The sequence below is a fragment of the Tachypleus tridentatus genome, chromosome 2 (genome assembly GCF_004210375.1).
Source record: "Tachypleus tridentatus isolate NWPU-2018 chromosome 2, ASM421037v1, whole genome shotgun sequence".
NCBI lineage: Eukaryota > Metazoa > Arthropoda > Merostomata > Xiphosura > Limulidae > Tachypleus > Tachypleus tridentatus.
In genome coordinates, this window is record NC_134826.1 from 118,083,190 (window position 1) to 118,107,854 (window position 24,665).

General features: G+C 32.5%; 2 protein-coding genes across 9 annotated transcripts in view; one reads left to right on the forward strand and one right to left on the reverse strand.

Annotated features, from left to right (window-relative positions):
* The window catches only part of LOC143244925 (uncharacterized), a 36,852-nt gene extending 21,245 nt beyond the window's left edge, over positions 1–15,607 (forward strand). For 2 of the 3 annotated variants that reach the window (XM_076490491.1, XM_076490493.1), the window contains 4 exons: positions 2,634–2,769; positions 5,276–5,452; positions 11,013–11,753; positions 13,947–15,607. In XM_076490491.1, coding sequence (XP_076346606.1) covers positions 2,634–2,769; positions 5,276–5,452; positions 11,013–11,753; positions 13,947–14,146 — 1,254 coding nt within the window. In that variant the 3' untranslated portion in view covers positions 14,147–15,607. The remainder of the gene's footprint in view (positions 1–2,633; positions 2,770–5,275; positions 5,453–11,012; positions 11,754–13,946) is intronic. The other variant, XM_076490492.1, reaches the window with a different exon arrangement.
* A 6,416-nt stretch (positions 15,608–22,023) lies between these two features.
* Positions 22,024–24,665, reverse strand: part of Herc4 (HECT and RLD domain containing E3 ubiquitin ligase 4) — a 116,158-nt gene continuing 113,516 nt past the window's right edge. For all 6 annotated transcript variants that reach the window (XM_076490487.1, XM_076490485.1, XM_076490489.1 and 3 more), the window contains one exon: positions 22,024–24,376. In XM_076490487.1, the coding sequence (XP_076346602.1) occupies positions 24,221–24,376 (156 nt within the window). In that variant the 3' untranslated portion in view covers positions 22,024–24,220. The remainder of the gene's footprint in view (positions 24,377–24,665) is intronic.

Below are 24,665 nucleotides of genomic sequence, written 5' to 3' on the forward strand. Positions count from 1 at the left end.
CCAAGTGTTGCTAGAAAGAAGAATTTAATAAGTTAATATAAAAAATAGATGTAAAAAAAAGACTTCTGTTAATCGGAGAAGAACTAGGACTAGTTTGCTCTTTTGCATGAGTATGAGATTTCCCTGTGGATTTTGGAGGTGACGAACGGGTCACATCAATTGTGATACCACAATATTCCACGTATTTTAAGTTGTATATGAGTTATAATTGTGATAGTCAATTCCTTAGCTTGAAAGGTGGACGTGAAGATGCTCCTGACTAACTGTCTTTCCTCTGGTCAGTAGTTCAAAATTAGATTGGTCACAGTTAGTTTTAGTCGTCTTTACCATAGATAAGAATTATCTTTTCCATTTCTGCACAATTCGAAAGAGAGTTCCAAGTAGTATGTTTAAAGTAAATTTAACACATTATGAGTCGCTTTCGGTTTATATTTACAAGGAAAAGACGAAGATAAATGGCTGTTAAGATTTAGTTAGGAGTTATTTTAATTTTTAAACAGTTTTTCTACGTGAAACCAAGCAGAGACTAGTAGTTAGCCATCCTTGGTGTAAAGCTGAAGATCCAAGGTTCGAAATGCAATTTGTCAAGGAACACTCTCTGCACTTTCATCTGTGGCACGTTATAAGTGTGACAGTCAATTTCATTATTTGTTTAAGGGCAGGCGCATTGACGGTGGATCCTGCTGAACGGTTGTCCTTCCTTCATTCGATACGTGTAAACTAGGATGCTCTACTCGAACATCAGGAGTCTCTGACTAAAACGTTTAGTCCACATATTGCGTATGGTACTGTTCAGGTTGAAAATACTAATATGATCACACTTATCACGGGTGTTGAGAAATTTCTTAGATGTCATACTTCGCTTCATTTTTCTCTAAACCAAGAATCGTGAACAGAAAAGGTGTTTGAAGTATGTTGATCAGAAATAAGTATTTAAAGATTAAACAAAACTAGATAACACAAAGGCTCGTAACAATCAACACATTTTTTTTTTTCAAAAAACAACAACAAATCATAGTATGAAGTTTTTGGCTTTCGAAAAAAAATGGTGTACCATAGAAATGTACTACCTATTAAAAATGTAAATTAGAGTCGATTAACGTCAGATCTAATTTGCGTTCGTTTACTTTTTTGTTGTTGTTGAGTGTTTTTCTTTTTATGGTACATTCCTATGAATTCTTTCTGTCGTGTTATTTATAGAAGTATCTAACACTTAACGCTAAAAAACACCTTACTCTTAAAAAGAATAATCGAACAAATGTCATTCAGTGTGACCGAAACGCCTAAATAATGATACGATTAAGCACTTAATGACAATTTGAATCACTACAGCTCTTAATGAATCTTGCAATTATTAATCAAAAATTAAATTCAAGATTAAAATTGATTCATTATTTTTATGTCCCCAAAAAGTGCAACAAATTGTGCGATATTTAATCTTTTAAAATAACAGTTAGACACCTAATTTAAACATTAATAAAAAAAATTGTTGGATGGACAACTTCCCTACAACGATATATAATGTGATTTAAAGATTAAAATTTCGTCCAATAAAACATTCGTCTCTTTTTATTTTTGTCAAAACGTCTCCACTACCTGATAAATTGAATTATTTGAAATTATACACTTGAGACATTTTGAATATATATATATATATCGTGCCCTGTTTAACTACACAGCATGTTTAGTTATTATTACAGTTTTATTTGTGATATCCTCTGAAGTTATGCTATTTATTGTTCAATTCCTTAAAAACAAACAAAAAACGTTACTTTTCGCCAATCTCTATAAAAATAAAAACGAATATTTTTAATTTTTGGGCATCAAAACAAACATTGATCTTCAACATCGTTTATGTCCCCAAAATCTTTAATTAATAACACGTTTGTAGAGAAACGGATCGCAGTACTCTTAGATTTTTTTAAACGAGCATCGAAGGTTAAACGATGAACTTCCGTTCAAACATTTCTCCACAGATTATAAGATTATCAAAAAACAGGATATTAAAAGTAGTTCATAAAATTACTGTTAACCTTCTAAATCATGCAAAAATATCTAAAATTTATCAAAGACCTTAAAGTTGATAAAAATTAAATGTATATATGTACTTATATGTTTGTTTGTTTTTAATTTCGTGTAGCTTCGTCAACTCTTGGGCTAACTCTTTTACTAACGAATAGTGGACTTAACCGTAAAGTTATAACGCCCTCGCAAATGAAAGGGCGAGAACGTTAGTTATGAGTCGAGCGCCCTGACCACGTGAAAACATAAAGACTGTTCAGAATTACACCAACAAAAGTGCGTCTCTTTGCGAACGTGATTGAACGAAATGCAACAGCACTAACGAAAAATAACAGTTCGTGTTAATGTTATGGCCTTACGGTATTTTAAAATATTTGTCTAACCTACGAGGTCTCCCACTCATATACGCATATACAAATGATTGACTGTACACGCGCTAACATCATGCGTCCAAGAACAGAATAGTCTAGTCGCAACGCGTTGGAAGTAAGAGTTTCTCTCTCTTTTTTTAGCTTATGTATCTTAGAAACTTTACCTCCACGCCTTCTTACGTTCACTCATTATGTTGACTTGTTTCCGTGGTTTTTGTATTAATGAAAACTTCTTTACAGTTTCAACCTGCCACTGATACAACAAAAACTGTCTCTCCTGATCAGAAGCCTTCTTCAACTGACCAGGGCACAGGTCACTACTACGAGGCAATACCAGACGCTGGGACTGTTAGCTACGCCACTTTCCCCAGGAAAAGTAAGTTTACCCATTATAAAAAAAAAATTATCTATAAAAACACACTAAATAATGAAACGCATAAAATCGCTACTTTGTGGTCTGACTGAAATATAATGATTGGTTTTTAAGTTTTTACTTTCACAAGCTACGACTCGACCATCTATTTAGCGTATACTAAGTCGTTTCTTTAAAAATGGCAACAGGTTATGGTAGCCATGGTTAAGAGAAACAAACGAAGATAGTTCTAAGTAAAGACATCGTACAGTATGGTACAGATTACACTAAAATACGGCGCGTATCAAGCAACTTTATATTTGTAATTAGCTCTGGTCTTCATGCAGTAAATAATAACGGCATTACTCAGAAATCCACAACATGGTTGGTCGTTTATCTCATGCTTGAGATCAGTGGCAGTCTTCCTTCTGTCCCGAAGGCTGCATAAACAAAAATACTTAACATTAGTATACTTGAATTTAGATATTTTTTCTTCTTCCTTTCTTATTTTAAAATTTACCTATCTCGGTCTCATGATCTAGGGTGTAATGACAGTGGTTGGGGAGCATTTCACGTCTGCAGCAGTTTGTTGGAGAGTCCAACCAACATCAGTTGAAGCTTTTATGAACTCTCTGCTCCAATGACAATTCTTTACTCTTTTTGGATCGTGTCATGACAACAAAACTTAATATATAGTGTTAAACAATGTTTTTTATCGAAATTTATTTGTAAAGTGCTATTAAATTGATTTCTTCCAATATATACCAGTACCATTTGCCATTTCCTTGCTAGCTTCTTTCTATATAATTAAGACATTGCATGGGGAACCATGACAGTTATTTCGGACCCTAAATTTTATCACGAAAGCCCTATAACATGTTCTTAGTACAAGTACATGAGAATTCTAAAGAATGATAAGTATTATCACATTGGCTCATTGAATCATCAACAGAGATCAGTGAAGCGTTACCGTAGTATTGAAATTTATATTCTGTAATGACATGGAAGAATTAGCCACATAAAAATGGAAAAAAAAGACAAAATATTCTCTTGTCTTAACACTTTTCCACAGTACTGTATAAACTCATTTCATCAACTATTCATAGACCATTGAGGGTGTAACACATTGAACATCTGCTATTACGGTTCTCTTTGGACATTGTGCAAGGAGTGGCCTAGTATTAGCGTTCTTGAACTATGAATCTAATGTTACTGGTATGCGTTTCGTTGTCAGCAAAACGTTTCCTGCATTTTGTTGTCGTGAATGGGACTTCAAGTTCTAGTATTAGATTATAATAGCCCAAGAACTAGAAGTGACTACAAAGTATTGTTCAAGTTCTAGTATTAGATTATAATAGCCCAAGAGCTAGAAGTGAATACAAAGTAATATTCAAGTTCTAGTATTAGATTAGAATAGCCCAAGAGCTAGAAGTGACTACTATTGGCTTGTTTCCTTCCCTCTCTCTAATCAATCAGTTCAAATTAAAGAAGACTATAATAAATAGCTCTATGTACTTTAGCGCGAACATTCTAAAAAAACAAAACTAATATACTAAGACTGGGTTTATTCTATATTAATTCACGTTAAACGCTTGTTTATCCTTCTAAAGTTTTGGAAATAGCACGATCAAACTCAGTAGACGAACTATGGGAGGCTTTGGTAAGTGTTTGTTCTAACCTGATGACGAAGTTCCTTATCAATGGGGACTAAAATGCGCTAAGAAGGCCATCTAGGTATGATGAAGTTCTAGGGGGTATTTTTTCTGGAGGCCTGGCATGGCCAAACGCGTAAGGCGTGCGACTCGTAATCCGAGGGTCGCGGGTTCGCGCCCGCGTCGCGCTAAACATGCTCACCCACCGCCAACTCTTGGGCTACTATTTTACCAACGAATAGTGGGATTGACCGTAACATTATACACCCCCACGGCTGTAATTAACGCAACGGGATCAAACACGGCACATCTGGTCAGGTACTGCTGATATCGTGTCCTAAAAGAGCTTTTATTTCAGTAAGGACCTCACTGGGGAAGCTATAGAAGTATTGGGGTCTGGTTTGTTTTGAATTTAGCACAAAGCTGCGCTAGCCGTTCCTAATTTAGCAGTGTAAGACTAGAGGGAAGGCAGCTAGTCATTACCACCCACCGCCAATTCTTGGTCTACTCTTTTACCAATGAATAGTGGGATTGACCGTAATATTATAACGCCCCCCCATGGCTGAAAGGGTGAGCATGTTTGATGTGACAGGGATTCGAACCCGCGACCCTCAGATTACGAGTCGAGTGCCTTAACCACCTGGCCATGCTGGACAAGTAATTGGGTGTAATGGAGGCATTTATGACTATGAAGAGGAACTTTGAACCCGTAGCGAAAAACAGGAATTTTATATTAATGTTCAGTAGTTCGCAGTATTTAAAATTTAAAACAATGAAATACTAACTTTTTAAACAGGTTTAACATGTGATTCCATGAGACAAAGCTTCTAAGGAAAAGCTGTGTTACTTTTTACGTTAGCTTAATATTTCGATTTCAGAGAAAATGTATTCGTCTTCGGCATTCTACGAAGGTTCAAGCACTAAATATCCAACAGTTGAGGAGCAGGTCGAACTCTGTCGAAGAATAGCCGACTCTCTTTCAGACGACAAGAAATCACATGGAGCCAGTATGTTCAACCGACGAGTCGAAAAATCTAATAAATGGGGACACAAAGGTAAGTCTTGTCTTTACCTGCCTAAATACATTTTCTGTTCTTTAGTTTGAAAATTAATAATGAAAAAATATCATCATAACGTCACCAGTACGAAGACACATTTCATCGATTTTTGTTAAAGTTTTGGAAGTTTGTGTAAAAAATGTAGTTTGAAAACTATCAGGCAAGTATTTTTATTAATCTGAGTTATACTATTAAAATAGAGTAATACAAATTTATTCCAAGTTTAAATCAAGAATTCGTTGAAATTGTAAAAACACTGTGCACGTGCGCACAAATGTTTTGTTTCCTTTCTGCTTGTAGATAAGATGTGTCTGGCGCCAAAGATTTGTGCCTGTGGTATATTAACGTGAAACTTTACTGTCAAGAGATTTCAACTTCTTGAACACGGTATTCTTTGCTTAAGTGTTGACATTAGATTAATGAACCAGATAACTAATTTTATAGCGTTTTATGTTTGCTTTTATTGTTACTGAAAATATAATATCCGGAAGGCTTAGCCTCAGTTGTTTAATACAGCCATTATCATAGTCCCTTAAAGTATATAAATATTTTTTTTTATTGAACAACTATAAATGTTGTTACTACAAACATTTCAGAATTTTAATCAAAAACGTACTAACCCTATTCACGTGTGTTTTGTTTACCACAACTATAAGTTGAATATATTACATTAAAAAATTTCTCAATGTGCAAATCAACCAAACCATCCATCATCTATAGTGGATATAACACTGTGAAGAAATTGCATATATTAGGTATATATTTTTAACTGCTTGGAGTCATTCATGTAAGTAACACTATTTTATCAAAAAATTATATGTTCTGGGAAGTGTGTAGAACAGCCCTTTCCGATGTAATATATACATAAATTCAGATCATAAAGCTGTGTGTTGAGCATGTCATCTTTGTACACAAGAAAGCTAGAAGGAATAGTGTTGTACTTTAGATATAACGGGCTTATGACGGAGCTTTTTGCGAGAGAACTATGTTACAAGTTACTTTCAAGCTTCATGGCCTTCAGATAGTGTCTCAGGACGCGATGACATGAACTGCAACGACGTGGTGAGGCTCCAACATATTTTTTTAATGTAACGTTCTCATTCTTTATATTAGCTAGCTGTAACAATGTTAATAATACTCTTTAGTGTGCTAAATCAGCAAGAAAGTTAGTCCTAGTTTTTGATATTCTTAATAAGTTGATTAGGTATCATGTACCAGTCATTAGTCTATTCCTACGAAGCTTCATAAAATTATTATGAAATGTTTTACTTTTAATATTTCACCCAGTAAATAACAAATTCAGGGCTCTTAAAAATAACCAACCAGCATAACTTCTGAGTATTTAATCAAATGAAATCCCAATCAAGTGTTAATACAATTAATTTCATTAAACAAAAGTGAATACCAATCATTTCTCTTTCAATAACCGTGTAATAATAGTTTGTTGTAATATTGTTATTGTATAATTTAACCATATACAAGACTATTGTTATAGTTTTAAAACGATATTATTTCTAAACATCATTAAATTGTCCAGACCCTAGATTACTATTCTTACAGCAACTACACACCCTTCACCAAAGAAAAACTGTTGTAATATTTATTTTATCATGAGTTTAAACAATGTCTAATATTTTCAACAATATTGGATTTTTAAAGTTAGAATTAAGTCATAAAACACAAACATATTTTGACAAGCATATCTACTGTTTCGAAAAACAATTATTCCGAAATTGTTTACCTTTCGCACTAGAAGTAAAATCAGTACTTTAGGCTTTTAAACTCTAACTAAGTTTCAAACTAAAATTATACACCATCTGTACCAAATGCAAAGTTAGCGCTTTAGTTTTCAAACGCTAAGAAAGACTTCCATTGGCTTAGCGGTAAATCTAAAGGCTTACAACGCTATAAACTGGGTTTCGATACTTGTGTGGACACAGGATACATAGCTCATCGTGTAGCTTTGTGCTTAATAACAAACAAACTCCTAGATTTTTTCCAGAATTATTCACCATTTGCACGAGGTGTTAAATTAGAGCTTCAATCTTTCAGATTCAACTAAAAGTGTTCCAATTTTGTATATAATCATTTTTACAGGGTATGCTAGATATTTTTCGAGCTTGACGACAAAATATATAATTTTATTATTATCCATATTTGTAAAGTCACTAACATTTACTGCTTCTCTTGACGCCCGGGGATTTCGTTCTTTTGCCAAACTATCAAAACTGGCGTCAGTTGCAACTTCTCTCTTCAATTATGTATGCATTACAGGAGAGAGGCTAGTATCATAAACGTTAGTTACAAGAAATTGTTACACTAATGTATTAGTGTTGGAACGCTGGCATGACATCAAGAAAAGAGGAAAAAGCAATGCACGTAAGTATTACTATTTAAATATGCTGTTTAATAGCTTTAACTTTAACATTGTATATAGCTTTGTTAGTTACCTTTAATGTAACGCTGATTTCTCCAAGCCCGTTCCCTTGGCTGTGGTTTCGCTAGATAGTAGATAGGGTCAGTGGGAATCTCGTTAATCCACAAAACTTCAGTGTGTGTTTAAAAATTCAAAACATTTCTCAGCATTCAAACATTTCCAGTGAAAAAGATTTGCATTCCGAGCAGTATTATAGTGAACAATATGAATTGAGATTTATATATTTTAACATATAACACATTTTAATTTAAAATATGCTTGCTTGTAAAACGTTTTAACATATTTTGAATAACTCGTAACCCATTCAGCGAATCAAAAATACATTAGGTCTCTTCATAACAAACTGCAGTTTCCATTTTACCTATCTTGAAAATTTGAAAAACAAATCAACCTGTAACATAAATCATTAAAAAGTTATTCAATCGTATAATACCGAATAATAAATAATATGCAATACCATATTATTATTCACACATCTAAGTTAATTTAGGTGAATTAGAAGGAATTTAAACATCCATCAGCATAATAATAAGTTTGTTTAGCTGTGGTTCTTTGGCTTGCAAACCCACATTATGCTGATGAGCCTTCAATCGGCCTAACTGCAGTCCGTTGGTTATATTCTCGATTTTATCTTTAACGAATAAAGTGAAATCTCTAATACAAACTCGCAACTGCACGTTTTAAGAATTTTGTTGTAAATATATTTCTGTTGGTGAGAGTATTTTTAGGTCAGCATCTCTTGTAATAAAAATAAATGCTGTAAAGAATTGTTAACTTGAAAGAATTACTCATTTTAATCTCTACTCGCACATCGGCGGTTTAGAAATATTGTTTTATTTATACTTTCTAAACCAAAAGCATTTATCTTTGTTACTGAGGAATATACAGTTGTCCTAGATCAGTGCAAAAATAAAAAGTTTATTCTTGATAATGTTTCTATTCAATGGAAAATATTATGTTTCGAACTAATTTTTGAGTGGATAAATCTTGACAAGGAAAGATATACTACACTGGCTTTAAATTCGAGTTTTACTTTATTAAATACAAGCCTTTGTGTGAGTTTTCTTATAGGAAATCCATATTGGGCTACTTGCTGTATCCGCTGAAAGTAATCGAACTCCTGAATTTAGCGTTGTAAATCCGTAGACTTACCGCTGTCCCATGATACTCCCATCGGAGGATTATAAGTCTGCTTGAAAGTAAAAGTTAAACAATTGCATCAGTGAAGTTATATTCAGAAATTGCAATTAATTTTATCATAGAAAATGAAAATTAGTTATTTTCAGGGCCAGTACCATTAGCATTCAATATTGGAACCTAAACATACGGTTCACTGTGTTCCTTTGTATAGGACTTGTACAAATAATGTTATACACAAGTAACTTCAATTTAATACCACAGTCTTTAAGAGTCAATCAATACAATTTAATAAATAGTTTCTTTACGCTAATAAAAGGCGAGATAACTCTTAGCTACAATAAATGTCATTATATTTTGTGGTCACTCAGTATGATCATAAAATTAATCATAAGTTATAGTTTGGTTTGGTTTGAATTTCGCGCAAAGCTACACGAGGACTATCTGCGTTAGCCATCCCATTTTAATGTCACCACGGCTTGAAGTTCGAGCATGTTCGGCGCCGGGTTTCGATTCCACAGATGCCTATATATAATTTCCCATAACTTACAAGGCCCGGCGTGGGCAGGTGGTTAAGGCACTGAACTCGTAATTCAAGGGTTGCGGGTTTGAATCCTCATCATACCAAATATGCTCGCTCTTTCAGCTGTGGGAGCATTATAATGTGACTCTCAACCCATTTACTTATAATAGCTTAAATGTTGGCAGAAAGTGTTGTCGGCCACTTGTCTTTCGGAATCTCTGGACCCCAGCTCAAAATTTGGAACGGCAGCAAGTAAACAAAATTTTTAAAATTCAAAGAGAAAAATTGTGTGAACATCAACTATAACTCAAGAATTTCTTGTTTCGCAATTTTAAAATGAATTTTAGTCTTTCTTCTTTTACTTTTTAAACACTGGATTTTTAATTTCTGTTTATATTAATTGATTTGAATAATGTAAAACTTTATTGAATGGTATTCAAGCTAAGCTATTTTTAATTGTAGATTCAATAAGAAATTAGTGATACAATATTCAATTTGTAATAAATCTTGAACAACTGCAGAGGTTCGAGCATGCTATGTTAAAATGGTCTTGAATATGCAAATCAATAAGTCACGTGAACAATCACATCCGATATAAAGCCATGGTGGAAAGAAATGTATCAGAACTACATTTTGCCATTCTTTGGGGTTTCGTATGTAACACGATACTACCAAAAATTATTCGCTATTGGAAAGTGTATGAACAACCCTTTCCGATGTAGAATATTCATACACTCGGATAATAAAGGTATGTTCAAATCAGGGTTTAGAATTTCCTAAGTGGGAATATCCTTTATACTTAATGACATTGAAAATAAAAGAATATGGATCAACTTGAGGAACCAGGATCTTACAGAAAGGATTTACAAAATGTCGTATTCTATCCGTAGTAAGCAAAGAGTGGCATCTTGTAGAAGGCGAGAATCTGCGAATACGAGCAACTGTACGCAACGTATCCAAAAAATGTCACTGTCTGTAAAAATGACATAATTCTCTTGCACACAAGCTGCTTCCATAACGTATCCATCCAACCACTGCATACCTCAAACAGCTAAAAGATTAAACGGAAAATGATGCTATTCTGTGCAAAGAAATAACAATGAAGATGCTTGAGACAGGTCCTTTGGACATCTGTGCTATTAGACTGTTGAAATTGACGCTAGGAAATTTTCGTCCTCTTACATTTGATGGCCAACTGAAAACTTGTAGAGGATAGTAGTACACTTTGGCCATGGAAGCCTTACGACGGAGCCTTTTGCAGCGTAATCTACACTATTATCAGGATAAATGGTAGATATACAGAGTATGTTCGGACGGCATACATGGACTATAACTATAGTGAAATTCCTAAATCGTTTTTTTTTACTTGTATACACAATATACTTAACCTTTGTAGAATGTAAACTGAAAAATTGTGGTATATAACTGTTCCATAATATATTTTTTCATCGATTGATTAGATCAAGAGACAGATACTGGACCTTGTAAGAAAGAAATGCTCAAAGAGGTAAAACTTACAGGGCAAGTAAAAGCTGAGCCGACTAGATCGGAAGCAAACAGTAGTAAAGAAGGTGACACACCTCCAAAATTAAAAACGATCCTTGACCCCAGACATCTACAAGATGCTAGCCAATTACGAAAGGAAGGACAAAATATTAGCGAACATAACGTAGTTAGTCCAGAAGTTTGTCTAGATTTGGTCAAGGATCTAAAATCTCCAGCTGGAAAAGGAGCTGTGATGTTTGCAAAACGTCAGAAAAAGTCTGAAAAGTGGATTGTTGATGAAAACAAAGTCAAAGCTCATCATCCACCACAGAAGCCCCTTAACCCTCTGTCCACAGAAGTGACAAAAACTGGTCCTCAAACAACGAAACTCCAGGAAATGATGCAAAGCCCACGTTTGAAGATCGTCAAGAGTCCGTGGAAGGCTGCGCTGGAGTCTCCTATAGGAAGCTGTGATGGTGCGTTTCAGGAAGTCCAGTCTGAGTTTAAACCAGAACCATCGGCTTCTAGTGATGTCCAGGCAGGTAGAATTAAAGCTCAGCCCCCTTCTTCGACCACACCAAGCGACAGTTTTGTTCCCCCTTCCAGCACTACTGTTCCTTCTCTTGCTCCTGTAGTGGGCAGCCGTTTTCTGCCTTCTACGAACTATGGTCTCTATCGACCCAGTGCTCCTAAAGGTTGGAGTGGACAGACTAAAGGTGAGCAAACTTTCTTTAAAATATTGAGTCTATAATATAACTTAACTATAATTTTTTTATTGACTACATTATATTTTCAGTATTTTGGTAGACATTTTATCACTGAAGTTTCCTAATAAAAGCTGCTTCATGAAACTCGAAGTTTACGTACATCACTTTAACACAGATTTACCAATGTCTGCACGTGACAAAGTAGTTTCAATTACTTTTTGTAATAAAGTGATGTACAGATACTTTATTATTCAAATTTGAGTACAATATTTAATTAATTATAAAGAGTAATGCAAATCATACATAAGTCGGTGAACTAATAAAATATACTCTTATTTCAGCAGTGTTCATTCTAGTGTCGGAGCTACATCAGTCGTTACAAATACGTCATTAGTTGACTGGTAACCAAAGTATTAGCTCTGTTTATACAAATGATTTTACGATAAAATCTCACAGCCATATAGTACTTGTCTTTATGCAAATAAAATAGAAAAATAATTTGAAACGTCTTTGGTACATCTCAGAAAACAAAATTAAGATTGATTTGTCTCTACAAGAATTGTTTAGGATTAGTGACAAAAAAAAACAAACTGGTGTAAGGTATACACTCCCCTGCCAAAAGTTTCTGGAGACATTTTATCAGTGTCACATGGCCTATACAATATATTTTTAAAACTAACTCAGTGCTTCTTTATGCAGACATACACGCGGTTCCTGGTGTAAAATTGCGTTGAAAATATTAGACCGTTTTTATTGCGTAAAGTTGAAAGTAAAAGACAATTTAAGTGAGATCGTATATAGGAGTGTGATCATACGGCTTTTTCGAGAAGAAGAAATAGACAAGTATACATAACATGTTACTGAGCTTGTGAAAATTTATAACAAAATGGTTATTTTATATATATAATTAATGTAAATAAAAGTTATTTATCCTTTATGGTAAATGACATTATTTTTAAAACAACAACGATATATTTATTGTGATTAATTAACTTCTTTTTTAAATGGCATGTCTTATTACAATTAAGCAGGTATATCATTAATCGTATGTTCAAATTCAATCGTTGAATACCTTCTTTCCAAAATTTTTATCCGTTCTTAATAAACTACTAAAAAAAGGCAGATAATCATTACTGAAACAACAGAATTTGTCCATACAGTATCTAAAATATGTTCGGGTCAGTTTACAATTTTGTCCAATTATAACAAAAGTTTAACTGTTAAGAGTTGTAGAAAATACTTTAAACCAACTCCAAAACACATCCACGTCAATTCTACTTTACCCAAAGTTTCACATGTGTAATAAATGCTATTTGTAATATTTGTACAAAGTGCTTTCGTTTAACATTATGCTATGCAAGGGTTGGGATAAGTAAAACCATGCATTGCGCCCAAGAATGCTTGGAAATGTTTAGTTTGGTATACAGTCCATTTAGCAATGGAATTATGATAACTGTCAGGAAAGTTTGTGGAGAGACGAAAGCCAGTTCTCATCTTTAAAGTTAAAAGTAGCAGCCGAATAAGGGTATGTAGATAGAAAGATAAACGGTTTTGATAGTGCTGTGTCATCTATAAAAGGAATGTACTGGGAGAGCTAAGATGTGGACTACGTTTCGTGCATTGGGCCTACCTATGATATATCGAAATGTTAATTGCCATATAAGGATTGGAAACCAGATAAACAAATAAAAATCATATATTAATTATGCTGTGCTACCTGAAATGAATGTACTGGGATTGTTGTAGTATGAACTGCATTTAGGGCAGTGTGAATTTAAGAATACGTGAAATATCAACAAATCTAAATGTCAAGAATGTCCAAAAATTTACAGCATATATGTCGATGTCTGAGTTCGCGTCCATATAAATGGATAAAATTAGTAAGAGAATAAAAGCAGAAACAACAAAAGTTTGGTAGCAGAGAAAGAAATCATACAAGTGACAGGTTAACGTCACCCAGTGGCACAGCACTTACAACGCAAGAAACCGGGTTTCGATACCCGTGGTGAACAGAGCACAGATAACCCATTGTATAGCTTTATGCTTAATTAAAAACAAATCAGGTTAAACAAACCAATCAGTGGAGTACGAAAACAATTTGGACAAATATCTAGTTTCGTGTTATCAAACTTTGTTTGTACTGATGCTGCTAATTTCCGAAAGTGTAACCTGTTTTAAGAATACTTACATTCTTTTTCACAGTGAGTACGAGTTCCACAACTCCACAACCTCTCGGTTCTGAACAAGCATCAACTCCTTCGGATAGAATCCCACCATCAACTCCACAGAAAATGCCTTTCCGTAACTTTAATAACACTCCGAAAACTTGGTCAGCGGCAAAGGCTACGCCAGAGCAATTCGTGTATAAGCCAGTTAAAGTCAAATTAGGATTCATGAAGTAAAAATCAGTATCTCTTTTCAGAACTCAGCTCTCTCTATATGTAGTCACTTGTTTACTAGTAGTGGATCATTAATTAGTAAAAAGGATGATGTTAGATCACAATACCATTGATAACAATTTTAATTACATTATTTTCTATAGACCTACTACGCAGGAAAATATAACATTTAAATGAAGTATAGAAGGTAAAACAACTCTTGCTTAGCTTATTGCAGTAAAGTTACACGACAAAAACGTTTTGTCAGAGAATCCGCCTTCTGCAACCAAGATGTACTCCTTCCGTTCCATGGGTTTGGCGTTTATGTCACTATTTTAAGTAAAAATGCAAAACAAAACAAAAGCGATGGAGTGTATGATAGCATTTCAACTATACTTAAATAAAATTATATTACATATTTTTTTTACTATAAAACTGTATGGATGATAGGATTAACACTGGTATAATTATTACTGCTATGTAATATCACATCAACTACCCACTAAGATATCATGGTTAAATATTATACGCTGGTTTACTGAATTATTTTTAGTTAGACAAAACTTCTCTACGTATTTCTCAGTATCGGTATATATCTGTTGGAAGATACTTAAATAGCAGCCATGTTTAATGCTAAAAATGTTTTCAAACGGACCACACCTAATAAATTTAAATAAATATATACGTGTTTTATCATTAATTTTCTTTCATAACGTCCATTATCAACTCTACTGATTATTTTGGGCTGCTCCTTTTCTCACATTTTGTTTTGTGATTTACTTTATAAACGTGAGTTCAAAATGTTTAGTCCCATTAACTATTCCTACGCTGTTCTTTATCTGCTTATTTTGTAAAATATATTTGATCATAATAAAATCGAGCTCTGCTTTATAGTTTACTGATGCATACGGAAGGAACTCTTATGATACAGTCCACGGAGATGGGTCTATGTGTTACAGATGTTATGTTCAAATATCAATTTAACACTCATTACTTACCCGCCAAAATCCTATCGAACTTTACATCATTGTTTTAAAAGTCGACATTTTAACAGTTTGTCTGGTGGTGTTAAGAAACTTAAAACTAAGTTCCTAAGGTGCCGATGACGACAATATGTTTCTACATTTAAATTCTACGTGAACGACTGTGACTCCTTTATTTACGTGTATAAGTGAAAATGCACTTAAAATTAGTATTAATTTAACAATGCTACTTTTTGTTCTGATAATTTTATCTTCTGTTATAACAATCGAATGTTTGAGTTTTTGCTTCCAGAAAATGAGCGTCATTCAAGAAAACTGTTGGAATTACTAAACCGATATAACAGCTTTTAGAGAATATTACGTTTTTGAAAGAGATTATTTCCTAAATCTTTTGTTTAGATAATGTTATATTTTAACTATAATGCTTGAGAGAAAGAAAACCACAACTAATGCCTGTATTGTATTGCAATTATTGTAATAAACAAATATAGATGCCTTGAAACGTATTAGTATCTTTTCTCAGCCACTTTTATAAGGCAGAAATTAGACATGCTCACCAATCTTAAGCCTACAATAAATACAAGACTTGCTTGTTAATCTTCACTTGCACATAAATTTTCGTGTAGAATAAAGCTTGATATATCTCTGTATTCGACTTATCCATTCGCTTGCTTTTTTCAGATCATGTTATCCTCTCACGAATCAATTTAGAAAACCAACACAAAGAGACTATACTTCCGACTAACATATTTTACTACAGTATACTCATGAATTGTTTAATTTTCTACACGCAATATATATATTCTAAAATGAAGTCTCCAGAACAACTTTTCTTTCTAAGGTTCGCTCAGTACCCTTTAAAGTAAAAAATGAAACCTCCCAGTATATCATTATTTGTTACCTTGTCAGTTTACATTAGTGAGCTATAATATCAAGTAAAAGCCGCCAAGTACAGATGTAACCGACCCAATTACTGACACACACACTATGTTGTCTGAAAGGATAATCAAAATGTGTATTTAAAATACAGTAAATACCGCTTAAAACACTTCACACACTAAAACACTACAAAATGACTGTAAACAATGAAATCCCCCTAATTATGTACTCGAGCTAACTGCTGGCATTAACATTACAACAGAAACATCTCATGAATTGTTTAATTTTCTACACGCAATATATATATTCTAAAATGAAGTCTCCAGAACAATTTTCTGCTGGCATTAACATTATAACAAAAACATCTCGTGGTCAAGAAGTTATGAATATTGTACTGCAGCACGTATCATTGTAAACTGTGTCATGGATAAAAGAATACATTATTACTAAGTAAATTAATGCAAATGTGTTAGACCATCTTTGACTTGAATTTAACTGGCATATACAGATGAGTTTCATCAGGTTTATTATGTGAAACTTATGAACGAATTTGTATAGAACATATAGATATTCAGTGTACTTTGCTAATAAGTGTTATCTTACGTTCGATTATAGTAAATATGAATGTATATCCTTTTTTCTAAACATTTTATATATAATTAAGGTAATATTTCGTAGCAAGAAATAACAAGCAGAAAAATTATACCAATTTATATGTAGCAAGTTTTATTGTTTGCTTCTGTTAGATAACAGCCCTCTTCTTGTAGTATCTGCTAAACCACGTAAACCTAAATACTTTTATAATACTTAATACAGTGCATGAAGTTTAAAAGCACTTCTGACATAATAGAAATCTGTGGTGATTTGGCAGCTATTCTGTGAGCTTAATAATACAAAGGCTAACAGGAAAAATCTGAAACAATAATCTGTTTATGAAATATTTTAGAATGTTTAATTGGGAAGTCATCTCCTCCGTAAAATCAAATTAGGAGTTTTCATTAAAGTGTATTAAACAAAGTTTCAATACCTAGCTTGCTAATAGGGCCGATTTTGGTCTATTGATCATCATACCAGGCTGCGAACCTACTTAGCTCATGTATCTCGTGATGCAACTTATAGATTGAAAATAACAAAAAAGAAATGTATTTATAAAATAATTCTGAATGAAAGGAAAAAGCTTAGTAACATATGAATCACACCATATCTCTACATCAATAACCGACGAGGTCTTTCGCACAGTACCAGCGATCTTCAGGGCGATTAGAATACGAAAGATACTTATGGTTGAGATGCTATGTATATTAACAAATTAATTTTACAACAACTGTTACAGTGTGAACTCGATTGAGTTTGCAAAGTGTATTTTTATCGATTTTATTTATGTTACAAGATACCAGAACTAGTGTAAGAATTTATCACTATTATTGATTTCTTTTAATGTTCACTAATGTATGTCTCTTAGTAAAAAAAATAAACTACATCTGAAACCGAGGATAAAACATATATATATAATATTCTGTAAACCATCACAAAAACATATCTGTTTAATAAAATAAACTAACATCTTACAACATTGTATGTATGTTATACATAATGTTAAAATCGATGTAAAGCATCCATAGAGCTTCAGAATTTATATGACGTAAGTCAGGCAATGAAGCAAGTTGTTCTAAAATTGCTTCTAGATGTTGGTTGCGTTCTTTGATTAGGTAGAACAAAATTAGTTTAGTGGAAAGTTTTATTTATGATTTACAAACGTACTTCTAATATATAGCACCATTTTATGTTCCATTATTAAAAATAAGAAGCAGTTACTTATGGTATACGTCTAGAATGTATGTGTTTGAATTTTGTAATATTTTATCAATGCTTTTGTCTTTTCCCAACGTCTTTTATGATTTGTTCCTACTTTTTAACATCTGTTACAACTTACAAAATTTTCACATTATTCATTGATAATTCATAATGCATAAACAATTGATTTTTTTCACGTATTTTACCTTTTTACATTGTCAGTAGGCAATTAGGTAAAAACCTCCTTCAGAAATACGTTGTCTTCTACCTTCTAAACAAGTAGCAAAATATATAAAAGATAACGTGGCTTGGACATACAAGGAATATATATCTGACATCAAGAGTAAGTCGACATGTATAACTTTTGGAGTTGTGACAAATGTCCAATGCCTTTTCACTTCTGAAATATTAAAATACAAAACCAATGCAAAGTATTCACTCAAGATGTTATGTGCCAGTAGAAAACGGTTCGCAACTCTATACGTTTGTGATCTCAACAGCGTTGCGATGAAAATATGAAGCAATTGAAACACAATTTAAAGATTTTTTTATTTAAATCTCTACAGATGAGATTCTACTTGAAATATATACATCTGAATTCATGTTTAAATCTCTGACAAATACTCGTTTTTTTTCAATATAAAACAATAAAAGAATATCATCTAACAAAATAAAAATAAGCTAACCTATCAACATTCGAATGTTGAACGTGAAGCTACTCATTTCAATCCTATATAGAGATGCAGCTCTCACCCTGAAGGTAAGTTAAGACTGACTTGTATGTCAGGAAAATTGTTTCGGCACATTTACCTCAGAAAGATAAAACTCTTTTCTCACAGGTTCAAAACTTTCAATGCTTAGAGAAATTAATTGTACAGGAAAAAAACATTTTCAATGACGAAATATTGGAAATATATTTACGACCTCTTTGTCAGCTAATTATTCTTAAAGTTTGAAAATTATTAACTTACATTAGTCCTTTACACGGTAATCATCGTATAAGTTACTAGTTGAAGTGAATTCTGAATAGTCATACATTTCAACACTGATACTTAACCAAATTTCTAAGTATATATTATCAGCACAAATTTCATTATTTAACCTAATTCACGAATATAGAGAACTCTCCACCCAGTAACACAGAGGTAAGTCTGAAGGCTTATAACGTTAAAAATCGGGGTTTGATACCAGTGATGGAAACAACATGGCTAACCTATTGTGTAGCTTTATGCTTAACTACTAACAAACGGTTACAAAGACTTTAGCATGTCATAAAACAACTTTGAACATTCAGATTAACAAGTTACGTGTACGTGACCTCTTCAAGTCAGTTACGATAAAAAATAATGCATCAGAGATACATTTTGACCCGACTTGGCGTTTGGAATGCAGTGTGATACCACCAAAGATTAATCGCTTTTAAGAAGGTACGTGACAGCCTTTTCTAACGCCAACTATTCATACAATTAGATCATAAAGATGTACTTTTTACAAAACAAGAACATCCTTTGAATTTAGTCCAGCATGGCCAGATGGTTAGGGCACTTGATTTGCACTCTGACGGTCGAGAATTCAAATCCCCATTCCACGAAATATACTTACCTTTTCAGTCATAGGATGTTTTAATGTTCTATCAATCCCACTGTTTGTTGGTAAAATAGTAGCTCAACAGTTGGCGGTGAACTAGCTACTTTCCATCTAGTCTTTCACTGCTAAATTAGATACAGCTAAATCAGAGTCCTCTTTCAGCTTTGCGTAAAAATCAAACCAAACCCTTGTATTTAATGGTGATGGAAACAAAGGAACATGGATCAACTTGGGGCAACAGAACTAACCAGAGAGATATCAATTTGGCGGCGACGTGTAACAGGTGAGAGTTCAAAGACAAAAGTGAGAGCTAAAAGTCCGACCATGTGGTCTCAGCAACATAATCATGGATCTCCGTCATGAAAAACAAGCCAATAGACAATGGGTACACCAAGACAATGGTCCCAATCATATACTCTTCTCTTTAAACCATCACACACTTCCAAACATCTGGAGGATAAAATTGACATTTATGCTATTCCCATACTAAGCTATGCCAGATAAATCACCAAAAGTTGCACCTGTGGATTTTTGTGCAATCAAACTTTTGAAACAGCTATTTAAAAATATACTTCTCTTACATAAATGGATTATGGAAAAGCTACAAGGAGGAAGTTAAACACCGTTACTGATAATTTTGAACATTTGTCTGGAATGTTAAGAAAATTCCTTCTGTAGACACAAATTTCACAATAAGATCATACATACAAGTCTCCCAATGGGTCAGAAAAGGGTTTATGAGTTTAGAACGCCCAAAATCCGGTATTCGATTCTCCGTGATGGGGCGATTACACATAGCTTATTATACAGCTTTTTATTAAAACAAACACACAAGTCCACATTATTAATTTCAACTTTCTTTAGATCTTGAACAATCTACTTTGAGAACAAAAACCGTATAAACAATCACTTTTATGAACACTACTTTTTTTAAAAACTGTAGAACCGGTAAATGAGATTGACATGCATTGTAATTCATATTTGTTCATGTAAAGGTCACAAAAAAGTGTGAACTCGTATCCAATCCCAGTATTCATCATTGACTTTAAAATTGCCGTTTTAACACAGAGCCATGTTAATTTGATGTCATTTGTCACTTATACTTGTGTTACTGCAGCTTCAATTAAACTATCTTGAAATTAATTATTAGTTTTTCATTTATTGAGAATTTCTGAACAAAAAAATAACGTGAAATAATACACAAGTAGACTGAAGTTGTATGTTACTAATTTCGTCAACCGAATACCCTATACTACATTTATTATTTCTTATGAACAAACACCTGTTAGTAATACACTTCGACAACATGTTCCGCAGAAGTTCGAAAACTAGAGTAGAGAAAATGGGCCCAAAAAACCTATTATTTAACTTGTTTTATTAAAGCATAATAACATAGTAGATTGTAGTTTAATCTAGCTGGTAAAGCGAGACATCATCAGTCTTGTTCTTTAACTAATTTGGTCATCAAGTCTTTCTCGAGAGGAACATATGAGCCACTTTTTAATAAATTTTACACACTAGTTATAAAAAGTCCAGTTTATTTTATATCACTATGCAAACTACTTTCTAGAGCTGTTATTTTTTAAGAACTGTAGAACTCTTTTTCTTATTTAAATTACTGTTGATTTCAATTTTTTATGACAATGACATCTTGGCATCCATACCTAATCACATTAGTCATTTTTTTAATCTTTTAATTGTTCTATTTCAAATCCAACACCAGCAACTTTTATCTTTCCTTGATAAGTCATTTGGCATAAGTGTAAAATTTAAACCTAATACTTCAAACTGCTTTGCTAGAGAACTTGCACTGACTAATATTTAACTTTAGCATTACTCGACAGCAATTAACTTCCAAAAGAAAAGTGGATTTCATGTTTCCAACTGCCAGGTCCACTGTACAAAACATAAGTGTATGAATATGTTATCTAAAGAAAGCTCACTCTTTCATTTTTCTTCAAACAAATATGTCAATTAATTTAACATTGTCTGTTTACCTCTGTAGCATGCTTTTTTGTTTAAAAAACATAGGACCTAAAATATACATTTTAAAAGCACTGTATTAATTCCACTGACATAACAAAATAAGGCATACATGTGGCTCATTAAACTTGTTACTGCCCACAATTTTAAATTATTAATTTTACTAAATTTGTTGACTTCGTATTTATATTACTTATGTTTTGACCTCATCTAGTGTTTGTTACTGGGTAAACACTGAAAGTGTAAATTATTAATAAGTTTACCTTATATTATAGACAAAGCATTAACTATTTTTGCTGTTTCAAATAATATCAGAATGGACAGTTATTTAAATTCCATACCTCATAAAACTCTAGAGAAAGCAGTGAACTGTAGCATCACAAATTATTTTGTGATGCCCACCTATTAGAGAGTACTTTTACAAGGAACTTTGCTTTTAATAATAATAATAATCCAATTGTTCTAATAACTTTTGTTTTCACACACAATCAATTTTATATATATAGAAAAGCTGCAACATCAAAAACACTACAAAAAAACAAAACAAAACATGCAACAAAAGACTACATAAACCATTATTTAGGCATGCATTATCACATACCTATTAATAACAGGGTTTAGTGGTGCAACTGTTCTGACTCTGGTGCTGAAAGCCTTAATAAGAAAGACACATTCAATCCAAAAAAGGCTGCATGCCAATTTAATCTTCTTTGTTTAAATTATCTTTACATGATTCTTGTGGTGTTATAACAGTTAAATATAAACAGGAATCAAATGGTTGTCCAGATTAGCCTGGCTACATCAAACAAGTTTTATGTACCATGTATAAAATATCTTTAAAACCCAGTAGGTGTTCAAAGACAATAAGAAGGACTAATAAATCAGTATTCTATTAAATGTATATTAGTTCCAACATCATGTTTTCATCAACCTTGTGTATTTATCACTGTACCTAATACATGATGTGACATCATGACCTTGGATGTACTAAAATATTAATTTAGATTTACTACTATTGTGATATCAAATTTATAGTATGAGTAGAGCAACTGACATATATAATGGTTTGTACAACTGGAAGTCCCACTGGATATAATGGTACATATATACCCTTAACAACAGCTTTATCATTGGAGCAGTTTTACCATCTTAAAGATAAATCTAAGACTGTTCTATCATTTAATATAACTGATTTTAATTCATATCTAATCTGAATACTTGCATGGACCCAGCTGCACGTTTTTAAGTTACATCTTCATTTATTCATTCATTATTCTTATAAGTATCAATAACATTATCATGAATTTCATGTGTTTTTTTATTTTATCAGAAAAAACTGCCAACTATTTTACATAAACAATTACATAATTAACAAGAATGATCATAAACAAACTATTCATAGACTGCAGCAAACTACAGATGAACTGAAATATTTACACAAACAAATCTGGAGAAATGTGAAACATTTCTAAGTAAAGTAAACAACAATCCTATCTGAAGGTTATTACTAGGACAAGCAGTGATGACTAAGAAACTAAAGTGAAAAGGTATTAAAGGAGGAAAAAAATGGACTTTTATATAAAGAACAAATTTATTCTAAAAGTCTAGAGAAACAGAGCTTCTGTACAACTCTGGCTTTAACTTCTATTTTTAAATTTCAGTTTGAAAACATCTCAAATTTTGCTGTTATACAAGAGCTTCAAAAGTACAGAGCTAGCACATTTTCTGTCTTTATATCATCATGTTTTTAAATCACATAAATGTCAGTCTTTGCATATTGAGGAGTAATACAATATAATGCTTGTATATCTTGCACTTTGGTATTTGCTCACATCTACACTATAAACACACCACATAAATACACTAGCTTTATATCTGTAAAAAAAAAAACTTGTAAGATTTTCTTCTTATGTAAAAAACACAATCAGAAATAAAATTGCTCTGAATATATAACAATTTCACAACATTAGGTTGAATAACAAACTGCTGCATACAATGTATTATTTTATGTATCGAAATAAAAACTGCAATACAAAACTAAAAGAGAATGGTTAAAGATAACACATGAAAAAACATTTTAAATTACTCAATCCTTGCTTCAAATATAGTATGGAAACTCAGAAAATTTAAGCATGTGATGTATAACAATAATATTTATATTCTATGAATCTACCTCTTTATTTTCACTTACAGAAATAACTCTATGAATTTACTAAGTGTGAAACTTAAGAATCCTTCTGAAACTAAACAAGAAGATATACATGGCTTAACATTAATCTTGCCATACTGGACAAGATGAAAAATCTTTCATGTAAATTAATCATTTAAGACAAACACTATAATAAAGTTCAAAGATTTGCAGGAACAGTGACTACTATTAAATGGATAAAACTTTTTTTTAACATATGAATATTTCTAAATAACAAGTCTCAGATCAAAGTTATACAGATTTTCTTCTTCAACTTTTTCTAAATCTCTTTCTTTAATACTTAATGTACTTTGTAAAACTATTACTTTATATCAAAATACTGGCAACTTTAGTATCACCTACCTCCAAAAGTAGGTAAAATTTAAGACAACTTGCACTTTTGACATTCTTACATGCATATCCTCTAACTGTTAATAATTAAAAAAATACAGCATTCTGTAAATGTACATTTCTGCATGTATTTCTCTCATAAACTGTATAAAATAGAAAACTTCAAATAGAGCAATTAAACTTAAACAGTCTTCTAGTCCAATCAAATAAAAATATTTATTCTTACTAATATTTTAGAACAAATCAAATACCATTAACATTTTTTTCTCACAATTTTCACTTAAACTCAATTTCTTGATTTCTTTACTTTTATGTTAAAAAGTCCACGCTAGTTCAAGCTAGTCCAAAACCTTCAGTATGATTAATAGCCTTCAACAGTTTATTCCTGAGAACAGTTTCACTAGAATATGGTGGCAAGTCAAGAACATTAAAACATGTGTGAGCTACAGGAAGGTGCTCATTTCCTACATTCATTGGCTGGATTACGAGCTAGAGAAACGTACAAATACAAAACTGTAAATTATATTTACATAGTAGATCTTATTTTGAGAAGAGTATTTTAAATATATGTTTAACATGTTAAATAACAAAAAATTGACAACTATGCCCAAAAAACAAATACAAAATATTTTCAGGATCATCTATTAACTCTTTCTCCCTGGGTAATCTTTACTATGCATGATAGTAAGTTTTAGTGTCTTATATTCAACATTTTAATGAACCACTTGTTCCGTATGTTATACGAATTAATACAGCATAAAACCTTAACTAATAATCC